At 44.8% G+C, this 16,314-nt stretch overlaps 1 protein-coding gene across 4 annotated transcripts in view; it reads left to right on the top strand.

The window, feature by feature from the left end:
• The window catches only part of zc3h18 (zinc finger CCCH-type containing 18), a 169,580-nt gene that overhangs the window by 128,014 nt on the left and 25,252 nt on the right, over window positions 1–16,314 (top strand). For all 4 annotated transcript variants that reach the window (XM_067998212.1, XM_067998213.1, XM_067998210.1 and 1 more), the window contains 3 exons: window positions 3,342–3,491; window positions 5,350–5,490; window positions 6,331–6,497. In XM_067998212.1, coding sequence (XP_067854313.1) covers window positions 3,342–3,491; window positions 5,350–5,490; window positions 6,331–6,497 — 458 coding nt within the window. The remainder of the gene's footprint in view (window positions 1–3,341; window positions 3,492–5,349; window positions 5,491–6,330; window positions 6,498–16,314) is intronic.

Genomic DNA, 16,314 nt, shown 5'->3' with positions numbered 1-16,314 from the left:
GAGTAGGCCATTCGGCCCCTCGAGCCTGCTCTGCCATTTGATAAGATGATGGCTGATCTGATTGTGACTTCAACCCTACTTTCCTGTCTACCTACTGTAACCTTTGACTCCCTTGTTAATCAGGAATCTATCCAACTCCACCTTAAAAATATTCAGTGACCCTGCCTCCACCGCTCTCTGGGGAAGGGAGTTTCCACAGACTCTCACTACCCTCAGAGAAAAAATTTCTCCTCATCTCCGTCTTAAATGAGAGACCCCTTATTTTTAAACTGTGGCCCCTAGTTCTAGTCTCTTCCACAAGGGGAAACATCCTCTCAGCATCTCCCCCTTCAAGTCCCCTCAGGATCTTATGTTTCAATAAGATCACCTCTCATTCTTCTGAACTCCAGTGTATACAGGCCCAACTTGTCCAACCTTTCCTCATAAGATAACCCCCTCATCCCAGGAATCAGTCGAGTGAACCTTCTCTGAACCGCCTCCAAATCAATTATGTCCTTTCTTAAATAAGGAGACCAAAACTGCACACAGTATTCTAGATGTGGTCTCACCAATGCCCTGTACAACTGTAGCAAAACATCTCCACTTTTATATTCCATCCCCCTTGCAATAAATGACAACATTCCATTTGCCTTCCTAATCACTTGCTGTACCTGCATACTAACTTTTTGTGATTGATGTACTAGGACACCCAGATCCCTCTGTACCTCAGAGTTCTGCAATCTCTCTCCATTTAAATAATATACTGCTTTTCTATTCCTCATGCCAAAGTGGACAAGTTCACATTTTCCCACATTATACTCCATCTGCCAATTTTTTGCCCACTCACTTAACCTATCTATATCCCTTTGCAGACTCCTTATGTCCTCTTCACAACTTACTTTCCTACCCACCTTTGTGTCATCAGCAAATTTAGCAACCATACATTCGGTCCCTTCATCCAAGTCATTGATATAGATTGTAAATAGTTGAGGCCCAAGCACTGATCCCTGTGGCACTCCACTTGTTACATCTTGCCAACCTGAAAATGATCCATTTATGCCTACTCTCTGTTTCCTGTGAGCTAACCAATCCTTTATGGTAATATGTTACCCCCTACACCATGAGCTCTTATTTTGTGCAGTAGCCTTTGATGTGGCACCTTGTCAAAAGGTGCAAGGTGCCACATCACTTGTCACCCAGTCAAGTCTTTGCTGGTCCTGTGCTTCCCTATGATTGCTCCAGGAGCTGAGCCTGCCCAGTACAGGGACATTGCTTCAACTCTTGGCTGGTCTAGTTACATTCAAGTTGCTGGGTGCAAATGCTTGAATTGTGTTTGTATTTACATGGATCTGACCAGCTTTGAAGAAATGGAAAATCTGATGAGTATGAAATGTGATCATTTGTGGTCCCAGGTGTGTGAGGTTTTTTTTTTGGATATTTATCTTTCTATCCAAAGAACCAAGTTCTGTTGTGACCCAGACAGACTGCCCATACTGCAGGACATCACCAAAGTTGACAAGTTTGAGAAGACTAGATTAATGAGTGAAATAGAGATCAGCCTGGGTTTTAAGAAACTTGGGGAATATGTAGTTCCATGATTTTCAGGCCCATGGATGATCTCCTGCCTTCCGTCAGCTGTGTTCTAAGAAGTACATGGAAACTATTCCAGTTACTACTCTCCCCAATTCCTCTGGGGAGAGTCTTGTCTCTGCTCAACATTTGCTGGAGTGGCCCTGCTTAAGGACACTCACAAAGGCAATCCCAGACATTCACTCATGTTCTGCCAGTCCTCAGCACCTTTGAGCAGCAGTAATACCGTGAATTGGAATGACTTCATTACGGCAGCAGAAATGATACTGTGATGTAATTCTGTTAGATATTCAAGTTTCACAACCTGAAACTGTTTGCTCATTTAAAATTTCATCAGTCTGCCTTATGATATATATTACTGACTTGGACTTGGGTGTACAGGGCACAATTTCAAAATTTGCAGATGACACAAAACTCGGAAGTGTAGTGAGCAGTGAGGAGGATAGTGATAGACTTCAAGAGGATATAGACAGGCTGGTGGAATGGGCGGACATGTGGCAGATGAAATTTAACGCAGAAAAATGCGAAGTGATACATTTCGGTAGGAAGAACGAGGAGAGGCAATATAAACAAGAGGGGACAATTCTAAAAGGGGTACAGGAACAGAGAGATCTGGGGATATATGTGCACACATCGTTGAAGGTGGCAGGGCAGGTTGAGAAAGCGGTTAAAAAAGCATATGGGATCCTGGGCTTTATAAATAGAGGCATAAAGTACAAAAGCAAGGAAGTCATGATGAACCTTTATAAAACACTGGTTCAATCACAACTGGAGTATTGTGTCCAATTCTGGGCACCTCACTTTAGGAAGGATGTGAAGGCCTTAGAGAGGGTGCAGAAAAGATTCCAGGGAAGAGGGACTTCAGTTACATGGCTAGACTGGAGAAGCTGGAGGAGTTCTCCTTGGAACAGAGACGGTTGCGAGGAGATTTGATAGAGGTATTCAAAATCATGAAGGGTCTAGACAGAGTAGATAGAGAGAAACTGTTCCCATTGTTGGAAGGGTCAAGAACCAGAGGACATAGATTTAAGGCAATTGGCAAAAGAACCAAAGGTGACATGAGGAAAAACTTTTTTACACAGCGAGTGATTAGGATCTGGAATGCACTGCCTGAGGGGGTGGTGGAGGCAGATTCAATCATGGCTTTCAAAAGGGAACTGGATTTGCAGGGCTACGGCGATAGGGCGGGGGAGTGGGACTAGCTGGATTGCTCTTGCATAGGCATCGACTTGTTGGGCCGAATGGCCTCCTTGTGTTCTGTAACCTTTCTATGATTCGAAATGTAATTATAATCCATATGAATTGTCCATTTCTTAATATAATTATTGATCAGTAGACAGTGAATGGATACATGGAAGTAAATTCTAATTAAGGGGTTCACATATGAACTGCTGTCTTTCTGCTACATCGGGCTAGAATATATCAGTGAGATAACAGACCTGCTGTCCTGTCACAGACTCCTGTGACTGCAGGAGTTGCATTAAAGTTGACAGTTCTGAGATATACATGCACAATAAAGTTGCTGTGAGATGATGCCATGGATGGAGTGCTGAATTTCACACTGCAAGGAACCTTTCCACCAATAGATGCTCAGTGACCTCACAGTATCAGTATTACAGCCCAACACGTGAAACCAGGAAACACTGGTAGTCGCCCAGTAATTAGCTGTTATTAATCAGTAATTGGCTCGGTTATTGGCTGGTAATTGGCTGTTATTCATAAGCTTCAGTCAACATCCCTTAATTTTCTTTCTTCATTTTTTCCCCAAACAGTGAAAAAACTGTGAAGAAACCGCCATCCCCACAGCCTTCAGGGCAGTCTGCAGGGGCAAAGGTTGCAAAGACCACTACAGAGGGCATCAAAGCTGCTGAGAACAGAGAGGGAAGAAAGAAGGAACGCCCACCTCGGACTCCACCTAGGAGGTTTGTCGCGGGTTTAAATGGACCATCACTTTTGATAAGCTAATGAGTAACTTAAACTTGTTAAAATCAAAACTATAGTCTCTTATATGTAATATCCTGCAACAAATCACACTCTGTAAACCTGTCCCATTTTGTTTGGTGCTATCACAGAACCAAATGGTCTGTTGTTGGAGAATTATTTGTTGACTTTCTCTGCTCCAGCTTCTTCTAACCCTTCTGTTAGTGCTAGTTAAGTAGCTGGCGTTATTCCAGCTGCTTGCCCCTCTGTCATATCTACTACATCTCGGTTCAGTCCTGTCTGTTCTGGGATGTTTTGTAAAAATTCTGCCCATCGCACCTGATGTTTTAATCAATCTGAAGTAGCTCATGTCAAGTTTATCTCTTGTTCCTTATTGTAAATCCTCTGTTAGAGCTGTTAAACGCAGCATCAAGGGCTGTATCCCTGAGCCTGAGCTGGAAACTCTTTAAGTCCATTGGAAAGAGTTGATTGGAAAGAATGCTGCATTTTGAGGAACCGATGCTCATTTCCTCCTCTATTTACTGATTACACCACAGTGATACTATCTGCCCAGCTCTCTAATACTTTGTGTTCTTCTGAACACAGATTGCTGACATGAAGCCAAACAGAAGAGTTTCGCGCTCGGTTTTGAACTTTTCATTCAGAATGAAAGAATTCAACATCTTTCAGGTTCAGTTTGGGACACATCTCCTATTCATTTTGGAATATTGTTGCACTAAAACCTAGTTTTCCTGCTTTAAGGAAGTCATTCTTTGAATGTGAAATGCCTTTGAACCTCCTGAGATGGTGATACGGCAAAGTGTAAAGTTCTTTCTTCAACTAGTTCATAACTCCACTGCCTGTATCTTGCCTCGCTCTTAGTTCTTCTCCACTCCAGGGACTTGAACACATATAATCCAGGCTGACACTCCAGTGCAGCACTGAGGGAGCGCTGCACTGTCGGAGGGTCAGCACTGAGGGAGCGCTGCACTGTCGGAGGGTCAGCACTGAGGGAGCACTGCACTGTCGGAGGGTCAGCACTGAGGGGGCGCTGCACTGTCGGAGGGTCAGCACTGAGGGGGCGCTGCACTGTCGGAGGGTCGGCACTGAGGGAGCGCCGCACTGTCGGAGGGTCGGCACTGAGGGGGCACTGCACTGTCGGAGGGTCGGTACTGAGGGAGCGCCGCACTGTCGAAGGGTCAGCACTGAGGGGGCGCTGCACTGTCGGAGGGTCGGTACTGAGGGAGCGCCGCACTGTCGGAGGGTCAGTACTGAGGGGGCGCTGCACTGTCGAAGGGTCAGCACTGAGGGGGCGCTGCACTGTCGGAGGGTCGGTACTGAGGGAGCGCCGCACTGATGGAGTTATCGTCTTTCTGATGAGACACGTTAAACCAAGACCTCATCTGCACGTTCAGGAGGACTTAAAGATCCAAGACACTATTCAAAGAAAAGTAGGGGAGGCCAACATTGATCCCTGAAGCAACACCACCAAAACAGAATAATTGATTATTTATATCATTGCTGTTTTCGTGTACAGCAAGGTACCACAATTAGCTGCAGCATTTGCCTACATAAAACAGTGACTACACTTTGAAAGTAATTCATCAGCTGTGAAGCACTGCGGGACACCTAAGGATGTGTAAGACGCTATATAAATGCATGATTTACTCCTACTAGTTAGAATACGAGAAGGAAACTGTACATTGAATTGGACTAGACTTGGGGGAAACATTTGTTGACGTCCTCCCTTGTCCTCTGGCATCATTCTCTCCATTACCTTTTTGCACAAATATGGTCAGTATCTCACATCTTCCTTCATCTGCACAATAAAACCCAAACACTTTATCCCCTCTTCTACAGGCGGACAGCAAGTGGCAGTGGAAGTGACAGTGGTAGCAGCTACAGTGGATCAAGCTCTCGTTCACGGTCACATTCTCGTTCAGTGTCTCGGTCAACATCAGCGTCTGGCTCCCGATCTGCATCTGGTTCCCGCCGATCCAGGTGAAACAGGATTTCTATTGTCTGCGTTGTGTATGAGCTTTTAAAGAAGCATTTTAGGTCGACAGTAGTCCTGCCACTGTCCACAGTATCTGTTCCTGCGCAGTAGTTTAGGGCACTGCAGTTGGCTTCAGAACCTTGGTGAGAACAATCAGCCAGCATTCCTGCTCCGGATCGCTATCCACTTTCCTGCTCCTGATCACTATCCGGCGTTCCTGCTGTGTGCATGTCCAGGATGGAATTGGGTTCAGTTGTGATGTTCCCATTGTTGAATAGCCTACCAGCACTCGCATGAATAATGGGCTCTTGGGCAGGGTACCAGAGGGCAACCAGTACTGTGGAACCATACTGCTGTTGGGAGTCGATGCCTTTGGGATGGGAGAGGTGAAAGTAGAATTCCCATATATTGTATATACATGGTGTTAAAATATGTTAACGGAATTGGGCAGACCAATACCAGGCAGTAGTGAGGCAATTTAATTTTATAGTAACTCTCAATCTGTGTGGGTGGAAATCAAATAAACTGGCACCACTGCCAATGTAATTCCTTTCCGTCCTTGAGGTGGGCAGGCGACATGCCTCTGCCAGCTCAGCTCGAAGTGGCAGCTGCTGTGGTGTCGATGCAGGCAGATGTGAGAGCAGAGTCAAAATTGAGACTCTCTTCTGACCTTTCCCTGTTTAAAGGAAAGCTGCACTTTTTATAATGTGACTGCGATCAAGTGTCTGCAGTGTCAGTGGCCATGGTCATAAACCCATCCTGCATTTGTACCCAGCACATTACCCCTTTTATTTTCAGTACCCTACATAAAATAGAAATGTTTTGAAGTATTCATTTTATTCCAGGTCCCTGAGCGTGAGCAGTGTGTCATCCGTGTCAAGTGCGTCCTCAAGCAGCAGCTCTGTAAGAAGTGCCGACTCTGAGAACATGTATGCAGACTTAGCCAGTCCCGTGTCCTCCGCCAGTTCCAGATCACAAGCCCCTGCTCAGCAGCAGAAGCAGAAGGAAAAAGGTGCATATCTCCTCTTGAAATATTTATTGAATTGGATTTTCCCTCTGCAGAGGTGCTATTTGGGTCATCTTAAATTGTAATTACTCCTGTGCGAACTGGAATAGTTGAGTTCTCCTCATGACCCATGGGGTCCACCAGCACCCAGTATAGTACGCAGCCTACAGACCAGACGGCCAGGTTCAATCCTTGTTCTGTGTTGAGTTAGATTTCAGCTGGGGCTGTAGTGGTTGTACAGTTCACCTCAGCACCTCTGAGCTAGGGACGGCAAATTATCAGCCAGGCTTTCTAAACCTCACCCTGCTGGAAAGTTGCATGTGTGGACTACAGGTTAGGACAGGATTGGAGCCTTTATTGTTGAACAGCCTGCCAACACTCTGTCACACTGGGCACTTGGGTACAGTACTGGAGTTAATAGAAACATAGAAAAGAGGAGTAGGCCATTCGGCCCTTCGAGCCTGCACCGCCATTCAATATGATCATGGCTGATCCTCTATCTCAATACCATATTCCCACTCTCTCCCCATACCCCTTAATGCCTTTTGTATCTAGAAATCTATCTAGCTCCTTAAATATATTCAGTGACTTGGCCTCCACAGCCTTCTGTGGTAGAGAATTCCACAGGTTCACCACCTTCTGAGTGAAGAAATTTCTCCTCATCTCAGTCCTAAATGTGCTACCCCGTATCCTGAGACTGTGACCCCTCGTTCTGGACCCCCCCCCAGCCAAGGGAAACAGTCTCCCTGCATCCAGTCTGTCTAGCCCTGTCAGAATTTTATACGTTTCAGTGTGCCCTGCCAGTACCTGTAGAAACATACCCAGCACAAGTCAGAGGGGACGATAATTGGGCACGGTGGAGAATGGACATCTGTTCATACCTGAGGTTGCCAGGCAGTTTGGGAAAACGGAATAACTAACTCTGTATAGACAGTGAGATGAAAAGTGTTGGCTTGCAGGAAGTTCAAGCAATTGATCAATCCCAAGCAATGTGATCCCCACCACATACTCTTCCATTGGCTGTCATCCAATTCACAAAATGTCAAAAATCCTGAACTGCTGGTAGAGCTTGGATCAATCCAAAATGAATGAAGTGTCCTCTGATTCAGGCGTGTGACTGACCAGAGGTGCTAGCCGCCGGGGTGGAACAGACACATCTCCACAGAACTGTATCCTTTCCTCCGCAGCCAGGTGTTGGGAAGCTGCTGAAGGTTCCAACATGATTGGCATGAAACAGACTCTGTGTAAAGTCTAGTTCAAGGTTCCGAGGACTGCTGTTTCCGTACTAGACAGTAATTGGTGATGTATTCACATGGGTTATTTCTTGGTGTTAATGTAATAATTAAAATATTCAAACGGGATCGTCCTGTACCTCTAACCTAACAACAAGTTAGCAACATGGAATTCCCAAATATGACATGGGCTCATGAAATAGAAAGTAACAATACACCAACTTGGATTCTGTATTAACCCTCCAGTGGAGAGCACAACCCCTTAGATATTCTTTGTTCCTGTGGACTTACCGCACAGGTTTTCAAACTGGGGTTCCCGGACCCTGATGGGTCCCTGCATTCTTCTGTGTTTGTTGACTCACTAACACGTTATTTCAGTAACTGTACACTAATAAAAAAAACATTTTGCAATGATAGCACTGTTTTCCTTTGGGTAGTTTACGATGCTTTTCGGAAGTTGGGGCAGGGTGTCAGTATTGGCAGGGGGTGGCAGCATGCAGGAGTTTGAATCTTCCATCGAGCCGGCATGAGAGTGGCCAGGTAAGGATTTCCTTGCATCAGTATTTACAAATGACTCTGAAGACTGCCTTCCCCAAGTAGGGTTGGAATTGAAAGGGCAAGAAGAAAATCTGATATAGAAATTACCCACAAAGAGAAGTGATGGACAGACTAAGGACGCTAAAGGAGAGCAAGGCACCCAGCCCTAATAGACTTCAAAACATAGCATTATCAGAGGTGACAAATGAAATCAGCCACATCTTGGTGGATGCAGGGCTATGGGGAAATAAGAGGGAGTGGGACTAATTGGATAGCGCCTTCAACGAGCTGGCATAGGAGCGATGGGCCGAATGGCGGCCTTCTGTGCTGTAAGATTCTATAATTCTATCTTAAGGGAATCATTAAATACAGATACAGGAACAGTGGCAAGGGACTGGAAAGAGGTGAATGAGGTGCCATCTAGACACTTGAGATTGGTGGGAAATGTTTAATGTAGAGAAATGCAAAGTCATAAAACTGGATAAAGAGGAGGTGCTTAAAAGATTGTCAGTACTCAAAGTAGAAAAGTCACCCGGTCCAGATGGGATGCATCCTAGGTTACTGAGGCGTGGAAATAGTGGAGACTCTGGCCACAATCTTCCAATCCTCCTTGGATATGGGAATGATGCCAGAGGACTAGAGGGTTGCAAATGTATACCCCTGTTCAAAAAAGGGGAGAGGGATAAACCTGGCAACTACAAGCCAGTCAGTCTAACGTTGGTGATGGGGAAACTTTGAGACAATAATATGGGTCAAAATTATTGTAACTTGGAAGAACATGGGTTAATAAATGATAGCCAACATGGATTTGTTAAAGGTAAATAGTGTTTGACAAACTTGTTTGAGTTCTTCGATGAAATAACGGAGAGAACATAAGAAATAGGAGCAGGAGTTGGCCATACGGCCCCTCGAGCCTGCTCCGCCATTCAATCAGATCATGGCTGATCTTCAACCTCATCTCCACTTTCCTGCCTGATCCCCATATCCTTTGATTCCCTTAGAGTCCAAAAATCTATCTATCTCAGCCTTGAATGCACTCAACGACTCAGCATCCGCAGTCCTCTGGGGTAGAGAATTCCAAAGATTCACAACCCTCTGCGTGAAGAAATTCCTCCTCAGCTCAGTCTTAAATGGCCGACCCTTTATCCTGCGACAATGACCTCTAGTTCTAGATTCCTTAGCCAGGGGAAACAATCTCTCAACATCTACCCTTTCAAACTCCCTTATAATCTTATATGTTTCAATGAGATCACCTCTCATTCTTCTAAACTCCAGAGAGTATAGGCCCATTCTACTCAACCTCTCCTCGTAGGATAACCCTCTCATCCCAGGAATAAATCCAGTGAACCTTTGTTGCACCACCTCGAAGGCAAGTATATCCTTCCTTAGATAAGGAAACCAAAACTGTACACAGTACTCCAGGTGAGGTCTCACCAAAGCCCTGTACAACTGTAATAAGACTTCCTTACTCTTGTACTCCAACCCCCTTCAATAAAGGCCGAAGTGCCATTTGCCTTTCCAATTGCTTGCTGTACCTGCATCCTATCTTTTTGTCTTTCTAGTGTACAAGGACACCCAAGTCTCTCTGAACACCAACATTTAATAGTTTCTCACCATTTAAAAAATATTCTGTTTTTCTATTCTTCCTACCAAAGTGAATAACCTCACATTTCCCCACATTATACTCCATCTGCCACTTCTTGCCCACTCACTTAACCTGTCTATATCCCTTTGCAGACTCTTTGTGTCCTCCTCACAGCTTACTTTCCCACCTAGTTTTGTATCATCACGAACTTGGATACATTACACTCGGTCCCTTCATCTAAGTCATTAATATAGATTGTAAATAGCTGAGGCCCAAGCACTGATCCTTGCGGTACCCCACTAGTTACGGCCTGCCAACCCGAGAATGACCCATTTATTCCTACTCTCCGTTTTCTGTCCTTTAACCAATCCTCAATCCATGCTAATATATTACCCCCAACCCCATGAGCTCTTACCTTGTGTAACAACCTTTTGTGTGAATCCTTATTGAATACCTTTTCAAAATCCAAATGTACAACATCCACTAGTTCCCCTTTATCTACCCTGCTAGTTACTTTCTCAAAAAACTTTAAATTTGTCAAACACAATTTCCCGTTCATAAAACCATGTTGACTCTGCCTAATCATATTATGATTTTCTAAGTGCCCTGTTACCACTTCCTTAATAATGGATTCTAGCATTTTCCCAACATTGATGTGAGGCTAACTGGCCTGTAGTTCCTTGTTTTCCTGACGATTGATGGTCAGGCTAACTGGCTTGTAGTTCCTTGTTTTCCTGACGATTAATGTCAGGCTAACTGGCCTGTAGTTCCCGGTTTTCCTGACGATTGATGTCAAGCTAACTGGCCTGCAGTTCCCGGTTTTCTCTTTCGGGCCTTCTGCCAGCCAGTCAACTACCTGCTGTCCTGTGATGACACTCCTTGATTTTTTTTCATCCCACCGAATTTATCCTGAAGATTTACCGCCTCCGCTACTCCAAGTGAGTTTAAGCCTTCGATCCCCGGCATTTATTTACTTGTCTCTTCCGCTCTGGTCCCCGCTCCCGCCTCGGCTGGTCTCAGAGCTTTTCCTAACATTAACTGGGATTCAAACAGTGTGAGGGGCACAGAGGGCACAAAATTCTTAATCGGTGTCCAGGAGAACGTTTTTAGCCAGTACGTGACAAGCCCGACAAGAGGGGATGCAATTCTAGATTTAGTCCTGGGAAATGAAGATGGGCAAGTGGGTGAAGTGACAGTGGGTGACCATATTGGGGATAGTGACCACAATTCAGTTAGTTTCAGCATTATTATGGAAAAGGACAGAGTTAAATCAGGAGTAAACGTTTTAAATTGGGGGAAGGCAAATTTTACAGAACTAAGAGGTGATTTGGCAGAAGTGGACTGGACACAACTACTTGAGAAATCAGTGGCCAGCCCGTGGGAGGCACTAAAAAGTGAAATTCTACAGGTACAATGCAGACACGTCCCCTCAAAGAAAAAGGGTGGCACTGCCAAATTTAGAGCCCCCTGGTTGTCCAGAAGTATACGGGGCAAGATAAAGCAGAAAAAGAAAGCTTATGACTGTCACAGAAAACTAAATACTGCAGAAAGCCGGACGACGTAAAAAAGGAAATAAGGAAAGCAAAGAGAGGGCAAGAAAATATATTAGCTAGTAAGATTAAAGAAAACCCAAAGATGTTTTTCAGTACATTAAGAACGAGGATAGCTAAGGAAAAGGTGGGACCTATCAGGAATGATCAGGGTAACTCGTGTGTAGAAGCAGAGATGAGGGTAGGGTTTTAAATGAATATTTTGTCTCCGTATTCACAAAGGAAAGGGATGATCCGGACGTAGTAGTTAAAGAAGAGAAATGGATAAGGTAAACATAACGAGAGAGGAAGTACTAGAGGGACTGGAATCCTTGAAAGTTGATAAGTCTCCAGGGCCAGATGGATTGTTTCCTAGGCTACTGAAGGAAGCCAGGGAGGAAATAGCGGATGCTCTGAGGGTCATTTTCCAATCCTCACTCGATACAGGGGAGGTACCGGAGCACTGGAAGACTGCAAACGTAGTACCATTGTTTAAAAAAGGTACGAGGGAAAGGCCGAACAATTATAGGCCGGTCAGTCTTACCTCGGTGGTGGGCAAACTATTAGAATCAATACTGAGAGATAGGATAAACTGTCACTTGGAAAGGCATGGTTTAATCAGGGATAGTCAGCGTGGATTTGTGCAGGGAAGGTCATGCCTTACAAATCTGATTGAATTTTTTGAGGAAGTGACAAGGAGGGTAGCGCAGTGGATGTTGTCTACATGGATTTTAGTAAGGCATTTGACAAGGTCCCACATGGCAGACTGGTCAGAAAGGTAAAAGCCCATGGGATACAGGGAAATGTGGTGAATTGGATCCAAAATTGGCTCAGTAACAGGAAACAAAGGGTAAAAGTCGATGGATGTCTTTGCGAATGGAAATCCGTTTCCAGTGGTATGCCACAGGGCTCAGTGTTGGGTCCCTTGCTGTTTGTGGTATATATTAATGATTTGGACTTGAATGTAGGGGGCATGATTGGCAAATTTGCAGACGACACAAAAATTGTCTGTGTAGTTGATAGTGAAGAGGATAGCTGTAGACTCCAAGAAGATATCAATGGGTTGGTGGAGTGGGCGGAAAAGTGGCAAATGGAGTTCAAGCCGGAGAAGTGTGAGGTAATGCACTTAGGGAGGGCAAACAGTAAAAGGGAATCCGCAGTAAACGGGAATATATTGAGAGGGGTCGAGGAAGTGAGAGACCTTGGAGTGCATGTGCACAGGTCCCTGAAGGTGGCAGTACAGGTAGATAAGGTTGTGAAGAAGGCATACGGAATGCTCTCTGTTATTAGCCGAGGTATAGAATACAAAAGCAGGGATGTAATGATGGAACTGAATAAAACGCTGGTAAGGCCACAGTTGGAGTATTGTGCGCAGTTCTGGTCACCATATTACAGGAAGGACGTAATTGCTGTGGAGAGAGTGCAGAGAAGATTTACAAGAATGTTGCCAGGGCTTGAAAATTGCAGCTACGAGGAGAGATTGGATAGGCTGGGGTTGGAGCAGAGGTGGCTGAGGGGAGACTTGATTGAGGTGTACCAAATTATGAGGGGCCCAGATAGAGTAGACAGGAAGTACCTGTTTCCCCTAGCGGAGAGTTCAAGAACTAGAGGACATAGATTTAAGCTGATTGGCGGATTACAGGGGACATGAGGAAAATCTTTTTTACCCAGAGGGTGGTGGGTGTATGGAAATTGGTGGTAGGGGCAGGGACCCTCAAGTTCCCAGTCTGTTCACAATCCACTCCATTCACCCTGTGCTTGTGCTCGGGTTGGTGCAGGAAGTGCAGTTGATGTTGTGTATATAGACTTTCAAAAGACTTCTGATAAAGTGCTACATAATAGACTTTAGCAAAATTGAAGCCCTGGGATTAAAGGGCAGTGGCAGTGTGGATATGAAATTGGCTGTGACACAGAAAGCAGAGAGCAGTGGCAAATGGTTATTTTGCAGACTGGAGGAAAGTATACAGTGGTTAGAATCATAGAACTATACGGTATAGAAGGAGGCCATTCGACCCATCGTGTCTGTGCTGGCCAAAAAAGAGCTATCCAGCTTAATCCCACTTTCCAGCACTTGGTCCGTAGCCCTGTATGTTACGGCACTTTAAGTGCTCATCCAAGTTCTTTTTGAATGAGTTGAGGGTTTCTGTCTCTACCACCCTCTCAGGCAGTGAGTTCCAGACCCCGACCAACCTCTGGGTGAAAAAATTTCTCCTCAGCTCCCCTCTAATCCTTCCACCAATCACTTTAAATCTATGTACCCTGGTTATTGACCCCTCTGCTAAGGGAAATAGGTCCTCCTTATCCACTCTATCTAGTCGCGTCATCATTTTATACACCTCAATTAAATATCCTGTCAGCCTCCATTGTTCCAAAGAAAATAACCCCCGCCTATCCAATCTTTTCTCCTAGCTAAAATTCTCCAGCCCTGGCAACCTCCTCATAAATCTCCTCTGTACCCTCTCTAGTGCAATCACATCCTTCCTGTAATGTGGTGACCAGAACTGTACACAGTACTCAAGCTGTGGCCTAACCAATGTTTTATACAGTTCCAGCATAACCTCCCTGCTCTTATATTCTGTGCCTCGGCTAATAAAGGAAAGTATCCCGTATGCCTTTTTAACCACCTTATCTACCTGTTCTGCTACGCTCAGGGATCTGTGGACATGCATTCCAAGGTCCCTCACTTCATCTACACCTCTGTATCCTCCCATTTATTGTGTACTCCCTTGCCTTGTTTGCCCTCCCCAAATGCATTACCTCACACTTCTCAGGATTGAATTCCATTTGCCACTTTTCTGCCCACCTGACCAGTCCATTGATATCTTCCTGCAGTCTACAGCTTTCCTCCTCACTATCAACCACACGGCCAATTTTTGTATCATCTGCAGACTTCTTGATCATTCTCCCCACATTCAAGTCCAAATCATTAATATATACCACAAAAAGCAAGGGACCTCGTACTAAGCCTTGCGGGACCCCACTGGAAACAGCCTTCCAGTCGCAAAAACACCTGTCAACCATTACCCTTTGCTTCCTGCCACTGAGCCAATTTCGGATCCAACTTGCCACTTTCCCTTGGATCCCATGGGCTTTTACTTTTTTGACCAGTCTGCCATGTGGGACCTTGTCAAAAGCCTTGCTAAAATCCATGTACACTATATCAAACGCATTACCCTCATCGACCCTCCTTGTTACCTGCTCAAAAATTCAATTAAGTTAGTCAGACACGACCTTCCCTTAACAAATCCATGCTGACTGTCCTTGATTAACCCGTTCCTTTCTAAATGACGATTTATGCTGTCCCTCAGAATTGATTCCAATAATTTGCCCACCACCGAGGTTAGACTGACTGGCCTGTAATTACTCGGTCTATCTCTTTCTCCCTATTTAAACAACGGTACAACATTAGCAGCCCTCCAATCCTCCAGCACCACGTCTATAGCCAGGGAGGATTGGAAAACGATGGCCAGAGCCTCTGCCATTTCCTCCCTTGCTTCTCAACAGCCTGGGATACATTTCATCCAGGCCTGGTGATTTATCTACCTTTAAAGATGCTAATCCCCTTAATATTTCCTCTCTCACTAGGTTTATCCCATCCAATATTTCACACTCCCTCCTTCTTAACTACAAACTCTGCATCATCCCCCTCTTTTGTGAAGACAGACGCAAAGTATTCATTAAGAACCATACCCACATCTCCCGCCTCCACACACAGGTTACCTTTATGGTCTCTAATAGGCCCTGCTCTTTCCTTAGTCATCCTCTTGCTCTTTATGTATTTATAAAACACATTTTTGGGCTTTCCTTAATTTTACTTGCCAGTATTTTTTCATGCCCTCTCTTTGCTTTCCTAATTTCCTTTTTAATTTCACCCTGAACTTTCTATTCTCCTCTAGGCTTTCTGCACTATTGAGTTCTTGGTGTCTGACAGTGATGTTCCCCAGGGGTCGGTATAAGGACTACTGCTCTTTTTGATATATATTAATGACCTGGACTTTAGGAGGCATAATTTCAAAGTTTGCAGATGACATGAAACTCAAATGTAGTGAACAGTGAGGAGGATAGTAACAGTCTTCAGGAGGGCATAGACAGAATTGGGCAGACACATGGCAGATGTAATTTAGTGCAGAGAAGTGTGAAGTGATTCATTTTGTTGGAAGTATGAGGAGAGGCAATATAAACTAAATGGTACAATTTTAAAGGGGGTGCAGGAACAGAGACCTGGGGGTGCAAATGCACAAATCTTGGAAGGTAGCAGGACAAATTGAGACGGCATACAGGAACTGCGGCTTTATAAAAAGAGGCATAGAGTATAAAAGCAAGGAAGTTATGGTAAACCTTCATAAAACACTGGTTAGGCGGTGCATAATGGTTATGTTACTGGACTAGTAATCCAAATGCCTGGGCTAATAATCCGGAGACATGAATTCAAATCCTGCCACGGGAGCTGGGGAATTTAAATTCAGTTAATTAAATAAAATGTGGAATAAAAAGCTAGTATCAGTAATGGTGACCGGATTGTCGTAAAAATCTATCTGGTTCACTAATGTCCTTTAGGGAAGGAAACCTGCCGTCCTTACCCGGTCTGGGCCTATGTGTGACTCCAGACCCATAGCAATGTGGTTGATCCTTAACTGCCCTCTGAAATGGCTTAGCAAGACACTCAGTTACGGACTGCAGCAGTTCAAGAAGGTGGCTCACCACCACCTTCTCAAGGGCAATTAGGGATGGGCAATAAATGCTGACTGTGCCAGCGACACCCACATCCCATGAACGAATAACTAAAAATGCCTCAGTCAGACAACTGTGGAATTCTGGGCATCACACTTTAGGAAGGATGTCAAGGCCTTGGAGGGCGTGCAGAGGAGATATACTGGAATGGTACCAGGGATGAGAGACTGGAGAATCATAGAATGGTCTCCTTTTGTGCTGTAACCATT

Source organism: Heptranchias perlo, chromosome 16, assembly GCF_035084215.1.
Source record: "Heptranchias perlo isolate sHepPer1 chromosome 16, sHepPer1.hap1, whole genome shotgun sequence".
NCBI lineage: Eukaryota > Metazoa > Chordata > Chondrichthyes > Hexanchiformes > Hexanchidae > Heptranchias > Heptranchias perlo.
Note: the sequence above shows the minus strand (reverse complement) of the source record. Positions and strands in the feature narration are given on the sequence as shown.